We start from the raw sequence: 19,929 nt of genomic DNA on the forward strand, positions 1-19,929 counted from the left end.
GTCAAATAAGCCAGTGCAGACATAATTTTTTTGAGCTCAAACTGGGTTTCCATCTAACCCTCCTTGGCTTCTGGGACTCCTGTGAGGACGGCAACATATGGGATTGAGGCTGGGGGAAGGTTTATTGGTGGCAGTTCAGCCCCTGTCTCACCGACCCCTCCCCGGCTCTGGGGCCCATCTTTGGCCAAACTGTTTACCAAGGTACCCTTAGTTGTTGATGGTAGCCTCTCCCCTAGCTTGGGACCAGAATCTGAAATGTTGTTAGCTGGGGCCAGAATGCCGGGGGTTTCCACACAAGATGCATTGGGCCTTTCCATAGTCTCTATGGTGCCAGAAGGTTTATGACCAACAGAATCAGTTCTGCTCTCACTGGCCGGTGTGGGGTTTATAAAAGTTTTTCCATCGCTAGTGGTGCACATGTTGGCCAGTTTATCTATTCGAGCAAGCACTGGGACAAGTTCATCTCTCACAATGTTTCTGATTTGCCCTCGCAGAACGTCCATCAGGGGTGCCACCCAAGGTGGGAGTGAAGTATCCAATTGCAAACTATGCCCCTCTACCAAGACCTGGTCGGTCCCAGTTCCCATGTTAACCGTTGTTCCATCGTTAGACTTTTTTCGCTTAACCCCCACCTTTGTGGGCTGTTTGGTTTTGCTATTCTTGACAATGCCCTTGTTGTCACCCCCCGTGTAGATGCTTTGGGTATAGTTCCTATTTCAACATCAGGTACTTGCAAAGACAGTACCGGAGATCTTTCCAGAACACTATTGCTTGTGGGCGAGACCGGGTCTGCGAGGGCACACCGGAGGTTGGGGGTTAGTGACCGCCGTCTTTCTATCTCCGTGGCCACCACCCCAATGGCCCTCTGGATCATCCTATAAATGGATGTCTGCCGTGGGGGAGGGTTTATTGACTCTGGTGGCGCTTGGTGGATTACATTGGTGGTACGCTTCCCCATTGTTTAAAATGTACTGTGCACGTAGAGAAAACACCCAGGTTCACTCGTTTGCCACCACAGCCGGTCAGAGATAAAGTGCACTGGATCATAAGATGGGGGCTTAGAGAGAGAGAGAGTGAAGAATCGTAAACCAACTTAGCAGATTGTTAAAACTATCAGAGCAACAAAGTATAGCACTTACAGATCGTCTCAGCGTCGTCCTCTCAGAAATTGAAGTTGGACCGGCCCAAGGGGCATTAATAGTCTGCTTGGTAAAATATGGAGGCGAAGTGGATGACCCTGAACACAAGCACAGTGGGACCCGGATGGTAGAGCCAAGGGAGGGGGGCCCAGCCCAGTCTCTTCCTGTCTATGACGGGCTAAGACGGGCCCGTCTTGGCCCGGTCTTGACCCGGGCTGGGCCCGGGCAAGCCTCATGCGCGTCCCGCACTGCGGGACTCCTGTGACGATTGCCTCCTGGAAGCCTTGCAGCCCCTCCTCCTGCCCAGCGGCAGAGACAGCATAAACAGCGGTATCCCCTCACTCTGCGGGACTCCTGTGATGATTTTATGGCACTTTGCGCCTCCTGGAAGCCTTGCAGCCCCTCTTCCTGCCCAGCGGCAGAGACTGCACCAGCAGCAGTATCCCCCCATAATCAATAATCTGTATTGAAATGTTGTATTGCATCTTTTCTTGCGCAAAAGGGCGCTTGTTAACCTCCATCACCTTATTTAGATTTGCCCTTAGTCTCTATGTTTCAGGAAACACAAAGCAGAACTAGCTCAGTCCACTAGTATTGCTATATATGAACCTCATGCCATACATATGTTAATGTTATGTTAATCAAGGATTTATAGAGCGCACAGCTACTCGACAGAGTGTCCCGGCGCTATGACAGAAAGAGACAAAAGCAAAGACTATGAAACCAGAAGTTTAACTGAGGTGATAAGTTATGGTAATTGTTGAAGCATCCAAGTTTTTAACTGCTTTCTAAACTCCAGAAGGGTAGTAGTCTGTCTCAGGGGTAGAAAGTTCAAACTGTGAATATGATAGAGAATAGATTTCATTCTCTCTCCTCTGCCAGTATAGATGTTGGTCCTTCATCCTCTGCTTCGTTGCTTGATGTGCTCTTTTTAATGCAGGGAACAAGGCAACAGATTGTAAAAGCATTAATAATGGTCAACAAAACAAGTCTGTGTTGTTAAAGAATATTACAGTAGAATTACAGAAAGGTAATATCTGTCTTTAACGAGACCATCTTCTCGATCAGAAATGAATGAAGAAATTATCACAGTAGTAAACCCTATAGATACTTAAGAGCGGGGCTTCCCAAACATTTTAGAACCACAACTCAATTTTTAGAACAATAAACTTTCACAATCCAACTAGCTTCATAGACCTGAGGCGGGCACGTTTTTAAAAAATGTAATGAAAGCATTGTGCGGTAGTGCAGTTTCATTTACAGACAGCACACTTTTCATTAAATGGCTTCTTAATTTGCAGAGACCTACAATTTTACTGATAAAACTAAATTGCACACAAATGATAATGTGTGGAAAACATGTTTCAATGAATACTTTGTGCATCACCAAGTAAAGTGTCTTGTTTTTTTTGTTGATCCTATTAAAATCAGTTTTCATCCCACTTCAGAACTACAAAAAAATGCTGGTTTATTTTTGTTTTACTAACTACTGAATGTGTATAGTTCATTTACAGGTATTTACATTTTGTTCTCTGTTACAAAAAATTGACATCCTACAGCCTTTCCTTTCGCACTCCCTGTATCTCAGCAAGATTGTCACATAATTCACTTTACTTTTCTTTCTCTGACTGCAAAGTGAGAGGAGTGTGTAAACGCAATCCCAGTGTTAAATAAGCAGCAATTTGTCATAAGACATAGCCTGAAGTTTGACCTCTGTCTTTGAAGCATAGCGAATGTGACAATTTATGTTTGGACTTTTGCATCCCATCAGTGAGTCATGACTCTCAGTTAGGGAAATGCTGCTTAAGAGAGTCCAATGTGTACCAATGGACTGTTCCATGTATTGTCTGATGTAAAACCTGGGCGATTCATCCATTTACATCTCACGATCACCAATGTTAAAAAAAATACAGTTTGCAAGAAATAACAGCACCCTCATATGTATTGAAACATAGACAAGAAAACGTGAAACCTTAGGACAGGAGCTGTGTGATACAATTTGCAATACACGGTAGCACCATAACATCATATGTACATTACCAATTCAAGCAAAGCTGACAGAAAAAAATGGTTGCTTTGTTAAAAATCTCTCAGCCCTCTCCTAGCGCATGCTATCCTGTGACGAGGGGAAGCTCTGCGCGGTACACAGTACCAAGTGAGCCTGATAGTCTGCAAATATCGGCTCTGGGACAAAGGTAATGGTAATAGATACGGAAAAAGGAATAACTTGAGTATCACAGGCCCCTCTTGGCCACACACAAGTTACACCTAGTTTCCCAGGCCCAAATCTTTTTCTATAATTGTCCGAATGGCACCCTGTGTCACGCCCAGCGGCCAGGCGACCAACACCTCTCACTCCCTTTATATATCAATTGTGTTAAGAAACCAGTGACACTGAGAAAGTGACACTTTTAGACTAAAAGTATGAGATTGAGGTGCCAACTCTGCCCAATCAGGATAGCCTTATCGCAACAATAGGGTCCTGGGAGCTTTAAAGGGCTATACAATAAATATTCACCTTTCCTAGCGTGCTAACCATAGAAAAAAGATGACTTCTGTGGGATCGCCTCTGAGGCCGCCTTGTAGAATGTTTTTTAATAATCCAATAATGTCCAAGGGACAAAATGCTACAGAAATCTTCATGTCCTTTAAATAAATCTACTTGTTACACCTGCTCTGTAAATCAATGATATGGGTTGGGGCACAAACATCAAAAGTTTTGTTTTTAATCTTAATGAAACCGACCAAAATGATTTGCATCAATGCAAATGTAAAATGTCATGTTAAACTGGAAAAGTGACATTACTGTTATTCACCCAACAAGTAGTAAGACACAGCATTAAAAACTGTTGAATAATCAAGTTCAGGTGATGTACCTTTGTCACTCCATAAAGCAAAGGTGCAACTGCTTTGCATGGGAAGGAGCTGCTGTAAGACTCATTATACTGAGAATGACTGTCAATCAGTTATGACAGATGGTACATCATATGGCTATTCACATACTGTTGCAGTGCTGAAATGCAAAAAAAACACAGGGAGGTTTGAAAAACTGAGTATCTAGTAGCTTGTGTGTGCAATCACTGGAGATTACATTTTCTTTGAAATAAGCTAAGCTTCTACAAAGGATGTAAATGATTTTAACTGACACACAGAATTAAGTGCTTTTTCATACGAAGATTAGTAATCCTATTCTGGGCAAAAACAATCACCCCGTTTCTTTAAATACATTACCACCACCAGTATCCTTGTTGCCGATTTCCTTGTAGCAGAGGTCTTAAAAAATAAACTTTAAAATAGTGGATTGGGACTGCTTTTCATGACTACGCTGCCTTTTGGTGCCACAGAAAAATAATCTGAAGACGTAAACATACTCAGCACACTTATGGTTGGAATGGTATACCATCCACAGGCCTACCCACCAGCAAACACAACCTCCCCAATAGTATAAGCTGCTGTCTGTGTATGAAGCGCTGAATATTTGTTTGAGATTTTTTTATTATTTATTTATATAAATGCAACTATTAAAAAAAGGAAATCTAGGAGATACAGAAGGTTCAAGTTTCACACATGCTGTCTTTGTTCATGGGAAATATAGAAACGGCCTGTGCAATAAATAATGAACTCAATTCGCCAACCTACACTGAAAGCTTTTAAACAGTATCCTGTTGTTCTTACAGTGGTTCCTTTCTGGGTTAATGGTATTTAGGTGCAAGTTTGCAAATGACTGATCCTAGCAAATATGTCCTGTAAAGGATGTGTCAGCTCAAAGAAAAATTATTTTAAACATTATTTACCTGATCTGCCAATCACCTTGTGAAAAATGTAAGCCCTAGAGAAAGACTGCTGCACAGTGATAATCTGGCGGATCGCTAAACGCTCCACAGCTCTGCCTGTGTTTTATTTCAATTTACATCTTCTAGCCCCCCAAAGATATCAACATGTCTCGGGCGTCGGGCGATAGGAATCCCCCACCTCTGCTTACTACTACTCAGCTAGGACATATGAAATAGATAATATGCCAGATTCTGTCAGTGGCAGGGTGCTCAGGTAATCTCTTTATGCTTCTCCCTAATTTGCCATACGCCAGATGCTTTAAAGTTAGGTTCTGATGTAGTTTCTTACCCTCTGTGAGGGTTGCTTCAGGACAGACCTCCGCCCCACGGATTCAGCACAACTTCCAATCAATTTCGGCGTCTGCTCACCTTCCTTGCTGCGCAAATGTGAATCTGTCAGGGCGGGGTCCCCTTCCTTTGGCTGCAGTCGGGTTCGAGGTACCAGTCAGCTCCTATGGTGGCTCACCAAATTGTTGCTCCAACGTGAGATACCTTGAAAGAACAAGAGACAAGAGGCGTTTAGCAAAACAGGACTGATTTGTTTAATTAAACATTGTGGCTGTAAGATCAGTTAATGACATAGAGTCTGTAGACTGTCTCAATTTACAATTGATACAGTGGTTCTCTTACATATAGTTTATCATAGGCAATAAAATATTTCCTGCGATCCTTGTATGGTGAGGAATGTGAGTTGCTGCCTTTGGAGTCAAGAATAATTGTCAAATGGATAATAGAGGTGGGCCTTGACCTTGCGGCCAGTGGGTACCGTGCCCAAATGTCTGGCATGGGGAGCGCATGATCGCTGCGTCTGCTGATAGGCTATATGTTCCTAGCTTATGTGACATCTGACTTTATGGTGTTTTATGATGATCGCCCTTACCCCTTTGGCCTTGTGCGCTTTATTGGGACCAATCTCACTTGACCATTGTAGTGTCAATCTGGGATTGATCTAAGTTTTCCTGTTTGTGCGTTTGTCTGCCGGCTACATGCCACCCCACCTGTGACCTGTCAATCTGTAACCTCGGGCCTAGTTCTCAGTGCTGGCCTGACTATTTATTTGCGAGTCAGGGTTGATGTAGAGTTCACAACGGGCGAATTCATGAATAAAAACAAAATCTCGTTCAAATAAATGAATGTATTGTTTTTCATATCTGCATAAACTTTTTCCATGTTAACAATCTCTTTCATATTCTGCACCAGCACTCATAGGGCTAGCTGTGAAAACATCCCCTTATCTGGCTGAATCCTCACATATGCTGGGGGAGCTAGAAGTTTGAGAAGTAAAGACTCACTTCTGCTGGAAGTTCCTACATTCATATCCTCCTCCATGAGCAAACGGTCATTCTTTTTGTCGGATGCCTCTGCCTGGAACTCATTACCTGCACACCTGTTGATTTCAATACCAATTACGGCATTCAGGAAACAACTTAAAGATATCTGTTTAACCAGTTCGTTTACTAAGATCAGACTGCAATATATACAATCTGAGATGGGCACTTCAGCACTAATTTATGCTAATTCACAGCTGGCTGAATGTATTATTCTGATATGTTGCCATGCTTCTCCTCACATTACCCTTCCCCGTCTTGTATATTGTAATTAAGGCACCCTATTTTCCGTTTTTACTGATTTTTACAGATAAATACAGACAGAAAACCATTTATTTTCTTGTCTGTATTTATTTTTAAATGTGGATAAAAATTGAAATTGGGTGCTTTTTGAGAGATTCTATTCGCGTGATGCGCCAAGGCTGTGTCCTTTCCCCAATTTTATTTCTTCTCTATACAAACGATCTGGAGAACTCTTTAGTTACGGTTGGGGCTGACGTCACACATGTGGAGAATAAGGCTGTGCCCGCGTTACTATATGCCGATGCAGTCCTTCTGGCAAGGACTGTGAACAGTCTTAAAAAACTCATCGTCAGGTATGTCAGTTTCATGAAGGTCCTAGGCCTGGAGCCAAACTACAAAAAAAACTTTACAATGATATACGGCCCAAAAAAAACCGAAAACTCGAAGTCTAAACATGGAGGGTAAACCTCTGGAGAGGGTTAGTTCCTTTCCTTACCTAGGTCTGGAGTTTGACGAAGGTTGTTTGTGGCTTACTTGTGTAAAAAACAGAATAACCCATATACACAAGCTGTAGGCACCACTTTCTCGCTTGCAATGTCTATTGGTAAAAAGCACATTGCTCCAATATTAGAGATCTACAATTGTAAATGCCTTCCGATCTTAACATATGGAATGGGTATCTTGGGCTGTAGGGATGCACACCCAATGCAGATAGAGGAGAACAGATTCTGCTGTTGAGTTCTAGGGGTTCCCGCCCTCATCTCCGCATTTTTCCCTCCTTCAGGAGCTAAATATGGACTATGTCCAAGATACAATTACTGCTGCCCCTTTAGCCATCTAGTGTTCAATCTGGTCCAACAAAGATACTCATATTAGCTGGGCTATTATTATTTGTTTAAGTTGTGCCCGAGGCCTGTCCATTCCTTGGCTCCAGTATATCAAAACCTGCTTATCGGCTCTTGGGTGTGCCTCATTGTTTGAGCATCCATTCAATTGGTGAAGGGGGACAGAAAGTGGGTTATGGATAGTTTTCGTAAGCACAAGCAATCCTCCAGGGAGCTATCAGAAGTGACTAAACCCTCAGTTAGAGATTATTGTCTCATTCAGTCGTCCCCCTCAATTGCTCCGTATTTATTATATACATGACCAATGTCTATGAAAGAAACCTGTCGACGAGATTCAGGTTGGGGTCGTTTCGTTGGATGATATGTTTCCCTCAAGGCCAGTATTCTTCTGAAACGGTTGCCGTCTGTCCATGTGATGAGCAATCGAGTCAAACTATTTAGCATTTTGTCTTTTTCTGCCAATTTTATCTCCCTTTTCCTAGGAAGTTCTTATTACCATTACTACGCAGACATAAATGTTCTAAGTGAAAGCGCCCCTTTATTATCTACAGCAACTCAATGACAGTAATGTCTGCTTTGCAGTTGCAAGTTTTCTGAAGTGCACCTTAGCTAAGAGAAAGCATATGCTGTTTTGATACAAAAGCACTTTAGTTACTCCAGTAATCACTGTATTTGAAATGTCTTTTTATGTGTTAATTGTTGCTATTAATTCCCACGTTTCATTGTTACAAAATGTATTCTAGTGCTCTTTTTTAGTAATTACCCCTTTGAAAATGATTTTTTATTTGCTGATCACTGATGCAAAATTTTATAAATTTCTACTCATTTGCCTCTTAACTGCTATTTCTGGTTCCAGTACTGTTGCACTGTCACTTTATCTGCTTCTAAATTAGCCTCCTTGCCCAGTTATTTTATTCATTGTATATCAAGATATCTGTGCTTATATTTTTAAAAGAAAAACGTGGCTGTTATTTTTTAACATGTTTGCTTATAATGTAGTTTGTCTTTTTTATCTATTACTATGTATCCTATCTGTCCTCGGAAGATCGAATAAAGACAATTTGAATTGAATGATTCTAAATACACTTTGCCATGAGTGCCAAGCCAATAACTGTGTGGATTGATAGGTAAGGGGGTTAAAAAAAAGCAATTTTAGTAAAGAGGCTTAAACAGCAGTAGATTTGAATAAAGGCTGATACTGAAATCTGCAAATTTTCATAAAAGTGCATTGATTTATCTTCTACGAGTGTTCATTTCACTGAAACCTGGCAGGCATTCAAGCATGACTGCATATTTATTGGTTAAATACATGTGGAAATACACCAGTTGCAACTTTTTCCCCCCACAAAACCCATAATAAATATGGATAAATACAGACGGAAATGTCAAAAAATAAATACCATAAAACCGGGAGCCCTAATTGTAATCCACTTTCTGTGTATTCATCAGTTGTTTTTTTATTGTAAAAATCCTGTGTATCTCTTTGGTCATTGTTGTACTATATAGTATGTGAAAAAAATGAATGAATACATGAATTAAAATGCGTGTGGGAGAGGTAAGCCAGATTATGATTAAATAAAGTAATGTAAAAGCAAATAACGTCTGTAGGACGTTTGGTAATCTAGTAATTGATTCTAGAATAAAATACAGTTTCTTTAGACACAATTTAATTGACTGTAAATATACATATATAAAATTGAACTTCATACACACATTTGTATGAATATAGGATTTCGACTGGTAAGGTAAGATTAGTTTCATGTTAATAAAAGCATCTAGATATCTCTGATTTGCGTAAGTCTGCTGCGAGTATCGAGATAGCTGAGGTATTAGGAAGAATGCATTAAATAAATATTTTTTGCCTTCTAGTTGTAATCAAGAAGCTTAAGCAACAGTTGCTGAGTGGATAATCTGTTCATCTTAAAACGCTATCCATTCCATGAGTACAGGCTCCTCAGAGAGCTCACAGCCCGTACCTATCATCAGTAGCCTGCCAAAGACTTGTTATCAATGCAGACATTTGCAGGGCATTTATGTGAGCCACTCCGGATGCCCTCTGGAAGCATTACTCATCCAGAAAAAGATCCAGCATTTGGCCAGGATGTACATGTGCAGTTTATTTGCTTGGGTGCTGGGCAGGCTTATGGTGTCTTTCCACACACAGTGTTTAGGCTTTGGAATCAGTTTGTCAACTAGTTGGAATGAGAGAGAGCCTTAGGACAGTAAAAATTACCTTCAGACAGATCGTATGATTTTTGTGCTTACTCTCTCTTCACACCACTCACCCGTCCTTTCGCAGAACATATGACTTGCTTCCATAATACATTGTATTTTTTTCTCAGAATATCCATTGGAGTCCAGTTATTGAGACAAATGGGCTGGAAAGAGGGACAGGGAGTTGGACCTCGAATAAAACGAAAGCCCCGTAGACAAAGATCTGGTACGTTGTGCTTCCTTTTGCTTTGGAAGACCATTCTCTGGATTTAGTTATATATTTCTAAAATACTTTGTTACAAGGTAGGCACATGTTCCTCCTGGTTGTTAACTGCATATGAATGATGACAATCTTTTTGTTTCACGACAGACCCAGAAGTGAAAATTTATGGCTGTTCTTTGCCTCCTACCGGTTCGGATCGATCAGAGGTAAATTTTCTTTCTTGATGCTTGAGTATATTCTTGTGCGCTGGTGACAATGTCATTGATTTCTCTCAATCTTCTATTAAAAGGATGAAGATGATGAATACCAGCCTGAGAATGTGACGTTTGCGCCAAAGGATACCATACCCATAGATTTCACTCTGAAGGACAATGTTAAGGGTCTTGGATACAAGGGGCTCGATCCTCACAAGGCGTTCTTTGGAACTTCACAAGAGAGCCTGAATGTGTTTACTGATGGGTCAGAAAAGACGAGCTCTTTGATTGGGGATGTAAGACAGAGTAAAGGGAGGAAGCTAGGCATCACCGGACAGGTGAGCAATGTCTGTGGCATTCAGAAACTGCTCAGCATATGCTTATTCAGTGTAATCTTAGAAAATGTTAACTGTTAAGTGATGATTGCTTTTTTCATTAAATACTTTATGTGGTCATACATATTTGACATATTTTTATTTTTTATAACTGTATGGCACATACATTTTGCTTTCCATTTCATTCCAGGTGCATTTGTAAAACACTGTTGGACTAGAGAAGCACAGAGGAAAGAGCCCAACCTAATGCAACATATTCTTAATGTGTCATGTATACTTCGTCGTTATTCACCCTACACAGGTCGTGTGCAAGGATATTCCATTTTGCTCTCTGGTAGATAATGTCTTCCACTATGACATAATTCACTTTTGCGGCCACCAGCAAGTGTTGTTTTGTATGCACAAGTCTCCTGCAGGGTGTCATAAAGAGATTTTATTTTTCAAGTGGATGAAAGATTTCATGTACTAGATATGGGAATCTAGGGTCAGGATCTAAAAAGTAATAAGAGATTTAACTGGTAATCAATGAAAGTGGCGAAGCACAAGACTCATCTTTATTATCCTAAGTATTTTAGTCTTAATGCAGGCTGTGTTTTTCTTTGTTCTTTCTACAGCTGATGTATACAAAGTTACCACTGCCTGACATGCAGGACATAACAGTAGGTGAGCTTGCCCACACCAACAGCACAGCTTGTAGTAGCCATATGCTCCAGAGCTGGAGTGTTTGGATGAGCTTCACATAGTAGAAGTAAGGTCTCTAGGTGGACTACACCTGATCGTCTGGATTTAAAGCTTTTTTTTCTTGCAAGTTTCAAAAGTTGTTCAATCATACAGGAAGAATAAGTTTCGTCTCTTGTGTAATTTCAGTGCATTAGAAACTCGGTTTTGTATTCTTTAAGCAGAGGAAGTAAGTTGCATCCATTAGATGCCATTGGAAATGGCATGAAAGTAGGAGAAATTTATAATAAAATATTTTGCGAGTTTCTTAATAAACAGTCTCTTCACTGTAAATATAAAATTGCAGGTTAGATGACTGCAGCAGTTTACAAAGTGGATGGATGAAGATATGAGGGAACCCATCTTTAGCTGTTCTGGACATTTCCAGCCCTTCCAACTTATGATCCACCATAAAGAAGTGGTTGAGGATGTCAAATGATGCCAAGAGATCCAAGTCCTTTATTAGTCCCCTTTGGACACCCACTGTTATTGTCTGTGCACCTCTAGCTCGGTGCGCTGGGCTGCAGCAGTTTGAGCCCAATAATGATGTCCCTTTACTGTAACCTTTTTCAGGCAAATAATAGTCTTACTTATCCTGAATTGTAGTTTTCCAATAACTCTTTCTGATACCTGCAAATTCAGTTTTTAGTTCTGGAGCTATGGATTGTGTGCATTGTCTTTGTACTTTCCTCAAATTGTCCTTCGCAGAGTTAAACAACATATAAGTGCATTGTCAATCTAAGGAAGGAGTAGCTTCGTTTGATCCAGATGCTGCCTGCCTTTATCATTATTTTCACTAGCTCAGACAACCGGTTCCCAGTGGAGAAGGGTGTAAAGTTGCTTATCTCAGGCACTACTTAGATAATTTTAGAAAACTCTATTCTGAAACTGCTACCATGAATGCCATTTCAGGGAGAGTTGATAGAAACTGCAAAAATGTTTCTTTTTAACTAATGGTTGTTTAATAGTCTTAAGCTATTTACCTCCTGTTAAATTATTTAGTACTAATTAATATGCTCAAACATCTGTTGAATTTGTGATTGCAATTCCTTGCAGTTTCAGTTTACAGTTACTTATGTTATGGCATTTGCCAGCAACTGGAAGCAACTACTCAGAGCCACAATCTTCAAAATGAGTATAGGGTGTGCCCAGCATGCTACAAACATATTTCATAGCTTGATTCAACAGCCAAGTTGTTCATCAAGCTGCTACTGATGCAGATACAGAGTGAGTCTGAAGGGGACAAGATTTGATAGGCTCAGTCTGGTTTTAGGAAAGGGTTCAAGATGGCAGAAAAGTGACTTGACTTTTTTTGTGTATTGCCATGTACAATTTAGTTACGAAGAGTGCGGTTCACCTTGTCTTTATGGACCTGACTTCAGTCTTTGAACTGAAGTTATGAAGCATGTTCTGGGAAATGGAGGTAGAGGACTAATAAATAAAAGTATAGGTGAGGATACACTGCAGCCCTGTACCATCCTTAAACTATACCTCGAATAGGCAGCGTTCTAAAGTCTTTCCATCCACAGGAGCACCTAGAGTTGCATATGGCTCCAACCTCTGTTATATGAAATCAATAGAAAAAAATCTGTATTTTGTGTACATACTAATTCTTCAAGAGTAGGTCTGAGAGATACCCTATTTTAATGTTTGCAGATGATGCATTATTGATATTGAGAACCCTAAAAGGCCTGTAGCACCTTCTGCACCCATTAGCTTTTTGGTCCAACAAGACTTGAAAGTAAACATGCAGTTTAGAAAGCAAACTAATGTATGCCAACATCTCCGTGAATAAAGGTAAAACTCTCCATTTGATGATACTCTAAACTGGCTTGCCAACGTGACTAACAGACAGAGATGTATTATTTCGGTGAAGGGCATGATATTCAGTTTTTGGATGAGAAACTTGTAACATAAATGCTTTGGCTAGCTTCTCCCTTTGGAAGTGGCTCACATGGCTATTTTAACACAAACTTGATTCAACTTGAAGAAAATTGGTTTGCCAGACAGTTAACTTATCTCCCACAATCAACAATTTCCCAGTGTACTGGGGTGCAGAATTGATTATCTCACTGATCACTCATGTAGATTCTTTTGGACAGTGCTGTTCGGGACCATTTAGCATAAATGCCACATCAGAGATATTGGACAGAAGTTGCAAAAGCAATGTTTTTCATTGGTGGAACTTTACACAGCCTAAAACAATTCCTTGCTGCAAAATCATAGTGTACCGATTGATATATTCTCATATCTGTGGAATTTGCAGGTGTGATTCCTTGCAACTGTAAGTTTGATATCATCTGATATATGCTAATGTCTTGAAGTCATTGCTCATAGTCCCCCCTCTCTTCAAAATAGGAAAGAGGCTTTATCCAACTTATAACAGATCTTTTTCATTTATAGACTAAACAACCAAGCTGGTGATCAGGCTCCTACAGATACTTACTTGTCTTGTTCTAGTCTCACAAATTCTACATGATTTTTTAATAAGGTTGGAAACCACAGAACAGTGACATGACCTAGATTTACTCTGTCCGTACAATAGAAAGTGAAAGGTGGCACAATCCACCCAGCCACTATTGGCCCCGTTTTATCCATTGACTTGTCAATAGACTGAACTTCTGCTTCATACTCCGGTATGAAGATGCACTGAAGTCTGTGAGCATCTGTAAGATATGGCATGAATGGAGTGTGTAGCATTGCCTTTCTGTCCATATGTACATTTAGGAGTGTGTATTAGCCCCCAATGATTATTTATTCTATATGTATACTTGATAAAGAGTAACCTGGATTCCGTATGGGCTGATTCTCCTAGGGTAGGGTGGAAACGTATCATAGTTTTAATATAAGTACCTTTCAATTCATGAAATATTGATCTTGAGAACCCAGAATGGCTTGCAGCTTTTCGCCTTTGTGTTTTCTCCATGGCCCAAAACTAATTGAAGCTGAACCCTTTCATGTCTTCAGTTGGATGCAACTTAAAAAACAAGTTACTGTTTGTTATAAACAACTCTATGGATAAAGATAAAATATTCTCTTTTTGAATTTTGACTTTGACTATCTAATGCCGTTGATTTACCTGACTAATACACGGAGATATATGATGCAGGTAATTGGCGCGCTATTCAAATTATGGCAGTAATTTGTTGGAAAGCATATATTAGAAACACTTATGATTAACCAGGCATATTTACCGTCTACAACTCAAAATATATTCAAACTGCTCAGTAAGGAACTGGCACGTTGAGGCTTTATTAACCCAGAATTAATTTAACTCAAGAAAATTGGAATGCATTTGCTTAAAGGGTCTTTCACGATTCCAGCACCAATAATGTGCATCAAGAGTTCTTTCTTCCCTACATTGCAGGTAATTTTACTTTTACAAATTTGAAACTGGGGGTTACAGTTTAGCTAAATGAACAGACTCTGTTAAATAATATGATTATTAAAGATGTATGTTGTGTCGCAGCAGCAACAAAGATACCATGGATTCCATTTACTTGTACACGTTTGTACTCTAGGTCACCCGAGCTTGCAAATACTCATAGGCTGTTTGCTAATCAAATAGAGTTCATTGGGTAAAAGAAGAAGCAAACAACAGGAATTCATATGAATTCCACATTATCTTCTCCTAAAACCGCTGTGTGTAAAAAAATAAATCAGTTGGTCTCCAGGATCCTCAACTTGGATGCCCTGTTTGTGTTGTCCAGAAGTTGCACTTGCTGTTTAAGCCGCAGTATAGACGTAATGGCACAGCCCTATAAGATAGAGTTCCTCTCCAAAGGAGCTTGTTCTTCCTGCAAATGGTGTTATAGTCCACTTGACTTATATGCACTTTTGTTTTTATTTCATACATGGTGCTTTCCTGCTATGCCATTCTTCAATATTTTGAGTTAGGGTTTATATGTCATTGAGGTATTCAAGCCACAAGGACTTTCCCTGGGTGTGGTTCACCAGTTGGTGATCCTGAACTCACATCACAATCTCACTCTTTCTAGAGGAAGAGGTGTGACAATGGTGAAGTATTCTGCTTTTTCACCTAGCCCCTTCTATTTGTTTGATTTAGGTTATAAGTGCTGTAGGAAAGTGCCCCTTTTTGACATTGTCACCTTCATGTTTTGCCTGGTAAATTATGTGATACCGACTGAAAGTGCACTGGGTTCTTGCTAACCCGTTCCCCAGTGCCAGAGCTCTTTCCCAAAACTGTAAAACTGTTCCCCTAGTTGGCAAAACCTTTAACACCCGCTGTAAATCCCTATTAAATGGTACACCTAAGGCATGGAGAATTAAAAAGGGCCTCTAAGGGCGCGCAGCACAAATTGCTAATAGACTAAGGGACCCTCCACCAAGCACATGCAGTACTGTCATTGTAGGCTGCCTGTTTTGCAGCAGACAAAAGTGAAAAAGACGACATGTCACAAATCCGTGTGCCATGTCTCCTACCACTGCATTTGATACTTGTAAGTCACCCCTACAGCAGGCCTGACAGCCCTAAGGGAGGGTGCTTAGTATTACATGTGAGGGCATACATGCATGAGCAGATATGCCCCTATGCTGGTCAGTTCCATTACTGCCAGTACAAGTGACCCAGGAAGCCATTTTAGAGCATGTGCTGACACTGGTGAAAATGAGTTCCCCAGCTACATGACGGCTTCACTGAAAATAGAGATGTTTGGTATCCAACATCTCATATTGGCATACCCACACTGATGCCAGTGTTAGATTTACCAATTCATGCACCCAGGGGACACTTTAGAAGTGCCTCCTGAAAACCTAACAGCCTCTGGTGTGCTTGCTGCTTGGATTCTGCCAGCCTGCCACCCGAAATGCTGTTCTGGCCTCCTAGGGTGAGAGTCTTTGCTCTCAGGGGACCTAGAACAAAAGCCTGTCCGGGAAGAGGGTGTGTAACACCCCCTCCTACAGGTTGAGCAGCTGATTAGCCTTCCTTGGGTGGCAAGCCTCAAAAGGCTGCCGCTTTTGAAATACGAATCTGGCTCCAGCTCACAGGAGAGGAAGCCCTTTGTCCAGGGCCCCCTTGGCACCTGGACAGGTGGGGAAATTAGCTAGTCAAGTAGGCGTGCCACGTCCAGGCTAGTACTACCCCTAAGGTGGGCTACTGTGAGGTGGAGTTTTGAGAAGTAGTCATCTTTGTGATGGCATATCTAGGAATTCTGGGACAGGGTTATGTCCACTTCCCACAGGAAGTGGTCATATAGGGGCCATAGGGACCTCAAGGGTCAGTAGCCCATTGACTACTACTCTAAAGCCCCTAAATTCAGTAGTTAGGGGAGTCCCTGGCACCAGAGAGGCAGATCCTGATGGCCTATGAAGAAGCAGGATACGAAGAGCCACAAAAGCAGAAGAGAGCACCTGACCTGAACCCAGGCCAGCAGACCTATCTGCCGTTCTCCATCTAATCGGCGCCAAAGTCAACACGTCCTGCAGCCGTGTGCCTCCAGACCCTGGTAGGACTGGCTACCTTCAATAAAGACCAAGACCTCCCGTGAACAGCAGGCCTGTTCAGAAGAAACTCCAAAGAAAAATCTCTGTAAGTGTAAGAAAACCAGACGCCTATTGACACCTCTGCATCCGGCGCCCCCAGGCCATGGAGAAGAGGACCCCAGGTGTCCCTACGCATCGCAAGTCTTGAATGCTTCTGTTAGATACTTGGATGTCCTTCTTGAGTTGTGTTGTCATTTATTAATCATTGTGTGTATTTACAAATGTCTTGCATTCCTCTGTGTTAAGGATAAGGCTGCTTGCCCTCACTACCCCCTAACGGAGCACTTTGCGAAAGCATAGCAGGCCCTGTACACTCAGAAGGGAACCCCTAGACAATTTACATGGATATCATATTTTTGAGATATCGCATAAGAGCCAGCTTCCTACAGGTGCCACAAAAAGCTACAGTTTTTGTTCGACCACCCAAACATATTCAAGTCGGAGGTGGACATCTGAAGCTGCAATCATCCATTTTGTGGACGAGCCAGTACAGCTCCTCCACCTGCAAACTCCTTCATCCCCACCTGCTCCCTTAACAAGCATAGTTGCCCAGCTGTCTCAGCAGGAGCAGGGAAATCCTCTGCAAACCGTGTAGGCCAGGGATCACTTCGGACATGATCAGGAAGGTTCTTACCCCGCGTTCACAAGATATAATGCGTCCAGATAGACTGTCTATCTGTGGTACAGGGCGGCGCACCGCCTCTTCAGCAACCAACGATTGACATGCCTATACCCTTCTTGGATTCATTCACCACTGCAGGATGGAGGGGCATCTCCACACTGATTTTGTTGGGTACATATGGCAGTACGAAAAACAAGGAGTATGTGGTCAGGTGATAACGAGCTATTTGTTTCACTTGGTTTTGTAGTTATTGCAATACAAAAGATGTTCATTTTACAGTGCTTTTAATATTGCTCTGAAATAATAAACTTCGACTAATGATGTTCTCCATGAGCTAATGAAAATAAGTTCTAGCAAAGCAAACTATTAGATTTGTTTATCTTTTTACTTCCATGGAGTTTGACTAAAAACAAGGATCTTGTTAACGAGTAATTAATCATAGGCCAGCTATTCAATAAATTGTAACACACAAGTATTATAAGCAAACACCAATTAAAGAGCAATGTGCGCTATAGACGAAATGGATGTAGGTTTATTTACCTGCCATGATTTCAAATGCAGTGACTTTAGCTAAATATATATAAGACGTCAACACAATTGGGTCCTAAACAAATAGCATCCCCTTCCCTCCCTCCACACTCCATTTACAGCAAAACTGCCTATGGCTTTGAAAGAGTCGGAGAAATACGTGAATCGGCAGGTAACCAAAGAACATGACTAACAAAGAGAAACATTGCAATGTGAATGAGGAACTGTCTACTAAGGCAGATACAGACATTAAGGCTGCAGACCCTGTTTTGTTGGTGTTAATTGTAGTAGGCTAGTGATGCCTTCAATCCTAAGGGGTCAAGATGCTTACAGTTGAGAAGTCATTTGCCCCTTTTAAAAGGGTGTGAACCCACTTCCAATATCTTGAGGCACAGTACACCTTACTTTATGGTCACGTGTGATTAGGACCCAGATGTACAGCCAGAAGATGTTTGACTTTTGACTGTGTGAACAGGTCCAAGTTATGGCAGTTGATGTCATCTATTGGCATCGACAATAATATTGCTATATGCTAAAAGCTCTAGTAGGCAACTATATGACATCACTAAAACCTTATCTGGTAATGCACCAGATCTAAATCCGTCCCCGTCACAATCATTCTGCGACGCGTTGTCTGAGTTCTTTTTCTCCAAGGTCAATGACATATACCAAGCTTTTACTTCAAAAATTAACATCACCAGAGCCCCTCCCTCTCACATTTCCTCAGGAAACACCTTGTCCAGTTTTAAGGCTCTTACTACTGATCAAACAAAAATCATTATCACGTCTATTAAAACGGGATCGGCTCTGGACCCTTGCCCTTCCTCAGTTCTTTCCATGGTGATGGACACTACTGTTCCGGTCATCGCTCATGTTTGCAACACAATACTGAGTTCAGGGACATATCCAGATTCCTTAAAAAACACACTGGTTAAACCCCTGCTGAAGAAACCCAGTTTAGATAAGGAGGAACTAAAGAATTATAGGCCCATAGCAAGCCTCCCTTTCCTAGCTGAAGTGGCGGAAAAAGCCATGAACCAGCAGCTATCAGAGTATATAGAGAAACATCATCTATTGGATGACACACAGTTTGGCTTCCGTAAGTATCACGGTACGGAAACCGCCCTTATCAAAGCAGCAGACGACATCAGAATTATCCGTGACCAGGGAGGGACAGCATTACTTGTATTGTTAGATCTCTCGGCAGCTTTCGACACGGTCGACCACAAGATCTTGGTGGACCGTGTCGGAAGGATGGGCATTCACCACACTGCGAGAGACTTGCTCTCCTCCTTCCTGGCCGATAGAACGCAGGTGGTCACACTGGGGCCATACCAATCGGCCAAGCTGTCACTTCCGTGTGGGGTTCCTCAAGGCTCATCCCTTAGTCCGACACTATTTAACATCTATGTGTCGGACCTTGCTTGTGTAATCAAAGCATACGGGATGAGCCTAACCTCATATGCTGATGACACGCAACTGGTGTTGGCCATTAAAGGTGACGGGCTGGAGGTGGCAGAGCGCTTCCAAAATGGAATGATGGCGATTGGAGAGTGGATGGCAGGTAACTGCCTGAAGCTCAACTCCGATAAAACTGAGGTGGTTATCTTTGGACCCCTCTCCCCGATTTGGTCTGTATCCTGGTGGCCACCAGCCTTCGATACCCCTCCTAGCCCGACCCCTAAGGTCAGGAATTTGGGAGTAACTTTTGATGATCATCTCAACTTCATGGCACACGCGAACAAAGTAGCAGCCACAGCCCATCATAAACTTAGAATGATAAGGAAAATCATCCCTTTTCTACCGGATGCTGCTGCCAAAACACTGGTCAGTTCCTTAGTACTTTCATCCTTAGACTACTGCAATGCACTTTTTCTAAATGCCCAAGCCAGGGTAACAAAAAAACTGCAGACAATACAGAATGCAGCAGCACGTCTGCTGTCTAAAACACCCAAGTTTGCACCCATTTCTGATACTATAAGGACATACCACTGGTTGACGAACCAAAACAGGATCAAGTTTAAATCACTCTGCATAGTCTACAAGGCACTTCACGGTCAAGGACCATGCCCCCTCAAGGACCAGCTTATACCCTATAAACCGGTCAGACAGCTTCGATCCATAACTCTCAACCAATTAGTGGTTCCACGTTCCAAAACAGTCTCCTGGGGTGACCGCCAATTTTCAGCTGCGGCTCCTAAGATAT

The 19,929-nt window shown here is 41.7% G+C and overlaps 1 protein-coding gene across 1 annotated transcript in view; it reads left to right on the forward strand.

Moving 5' to 3' along the window:
- GPATCH1 (G-patch domain containing 1) overlaps positions 1-19,929 on the forward strand; it is a 366,682-nt gene that overhangs the window by 67,235 nt on the left and 279,518 nt on the right. Inside the window, exons 5-7 of the mRNA XM_085636704.1 lie at positions 9,731-9,828; positions 9,973-10,031; positions 10,115-10,357. Coding sequence (XP_085492830.1) covers positions 9,731-9,828; positions 9,973-10,031; positions 10,115-10,357 — 400 coding nt within the window. The remainder of the gene's footprint in view (positions 1-9,730; positions 9,829-9,972; positions 10,032-10,114; positions 10,358-19,929) is intronic.

The sequence above is a fragment of the Triturus cristatus genome, chromosome 12, assembly GCF_964204655.1.
Source record: "Triturus cristatus chromosome 12, aTriCri1.1, whole genome shotgun sequence".
Classification (NCBI taxonomy): Eukaryota; Metazoa; Chordata; class Amphibia; order Caudata; family Salamandridae; genus Triturus; species Triturus cristatus.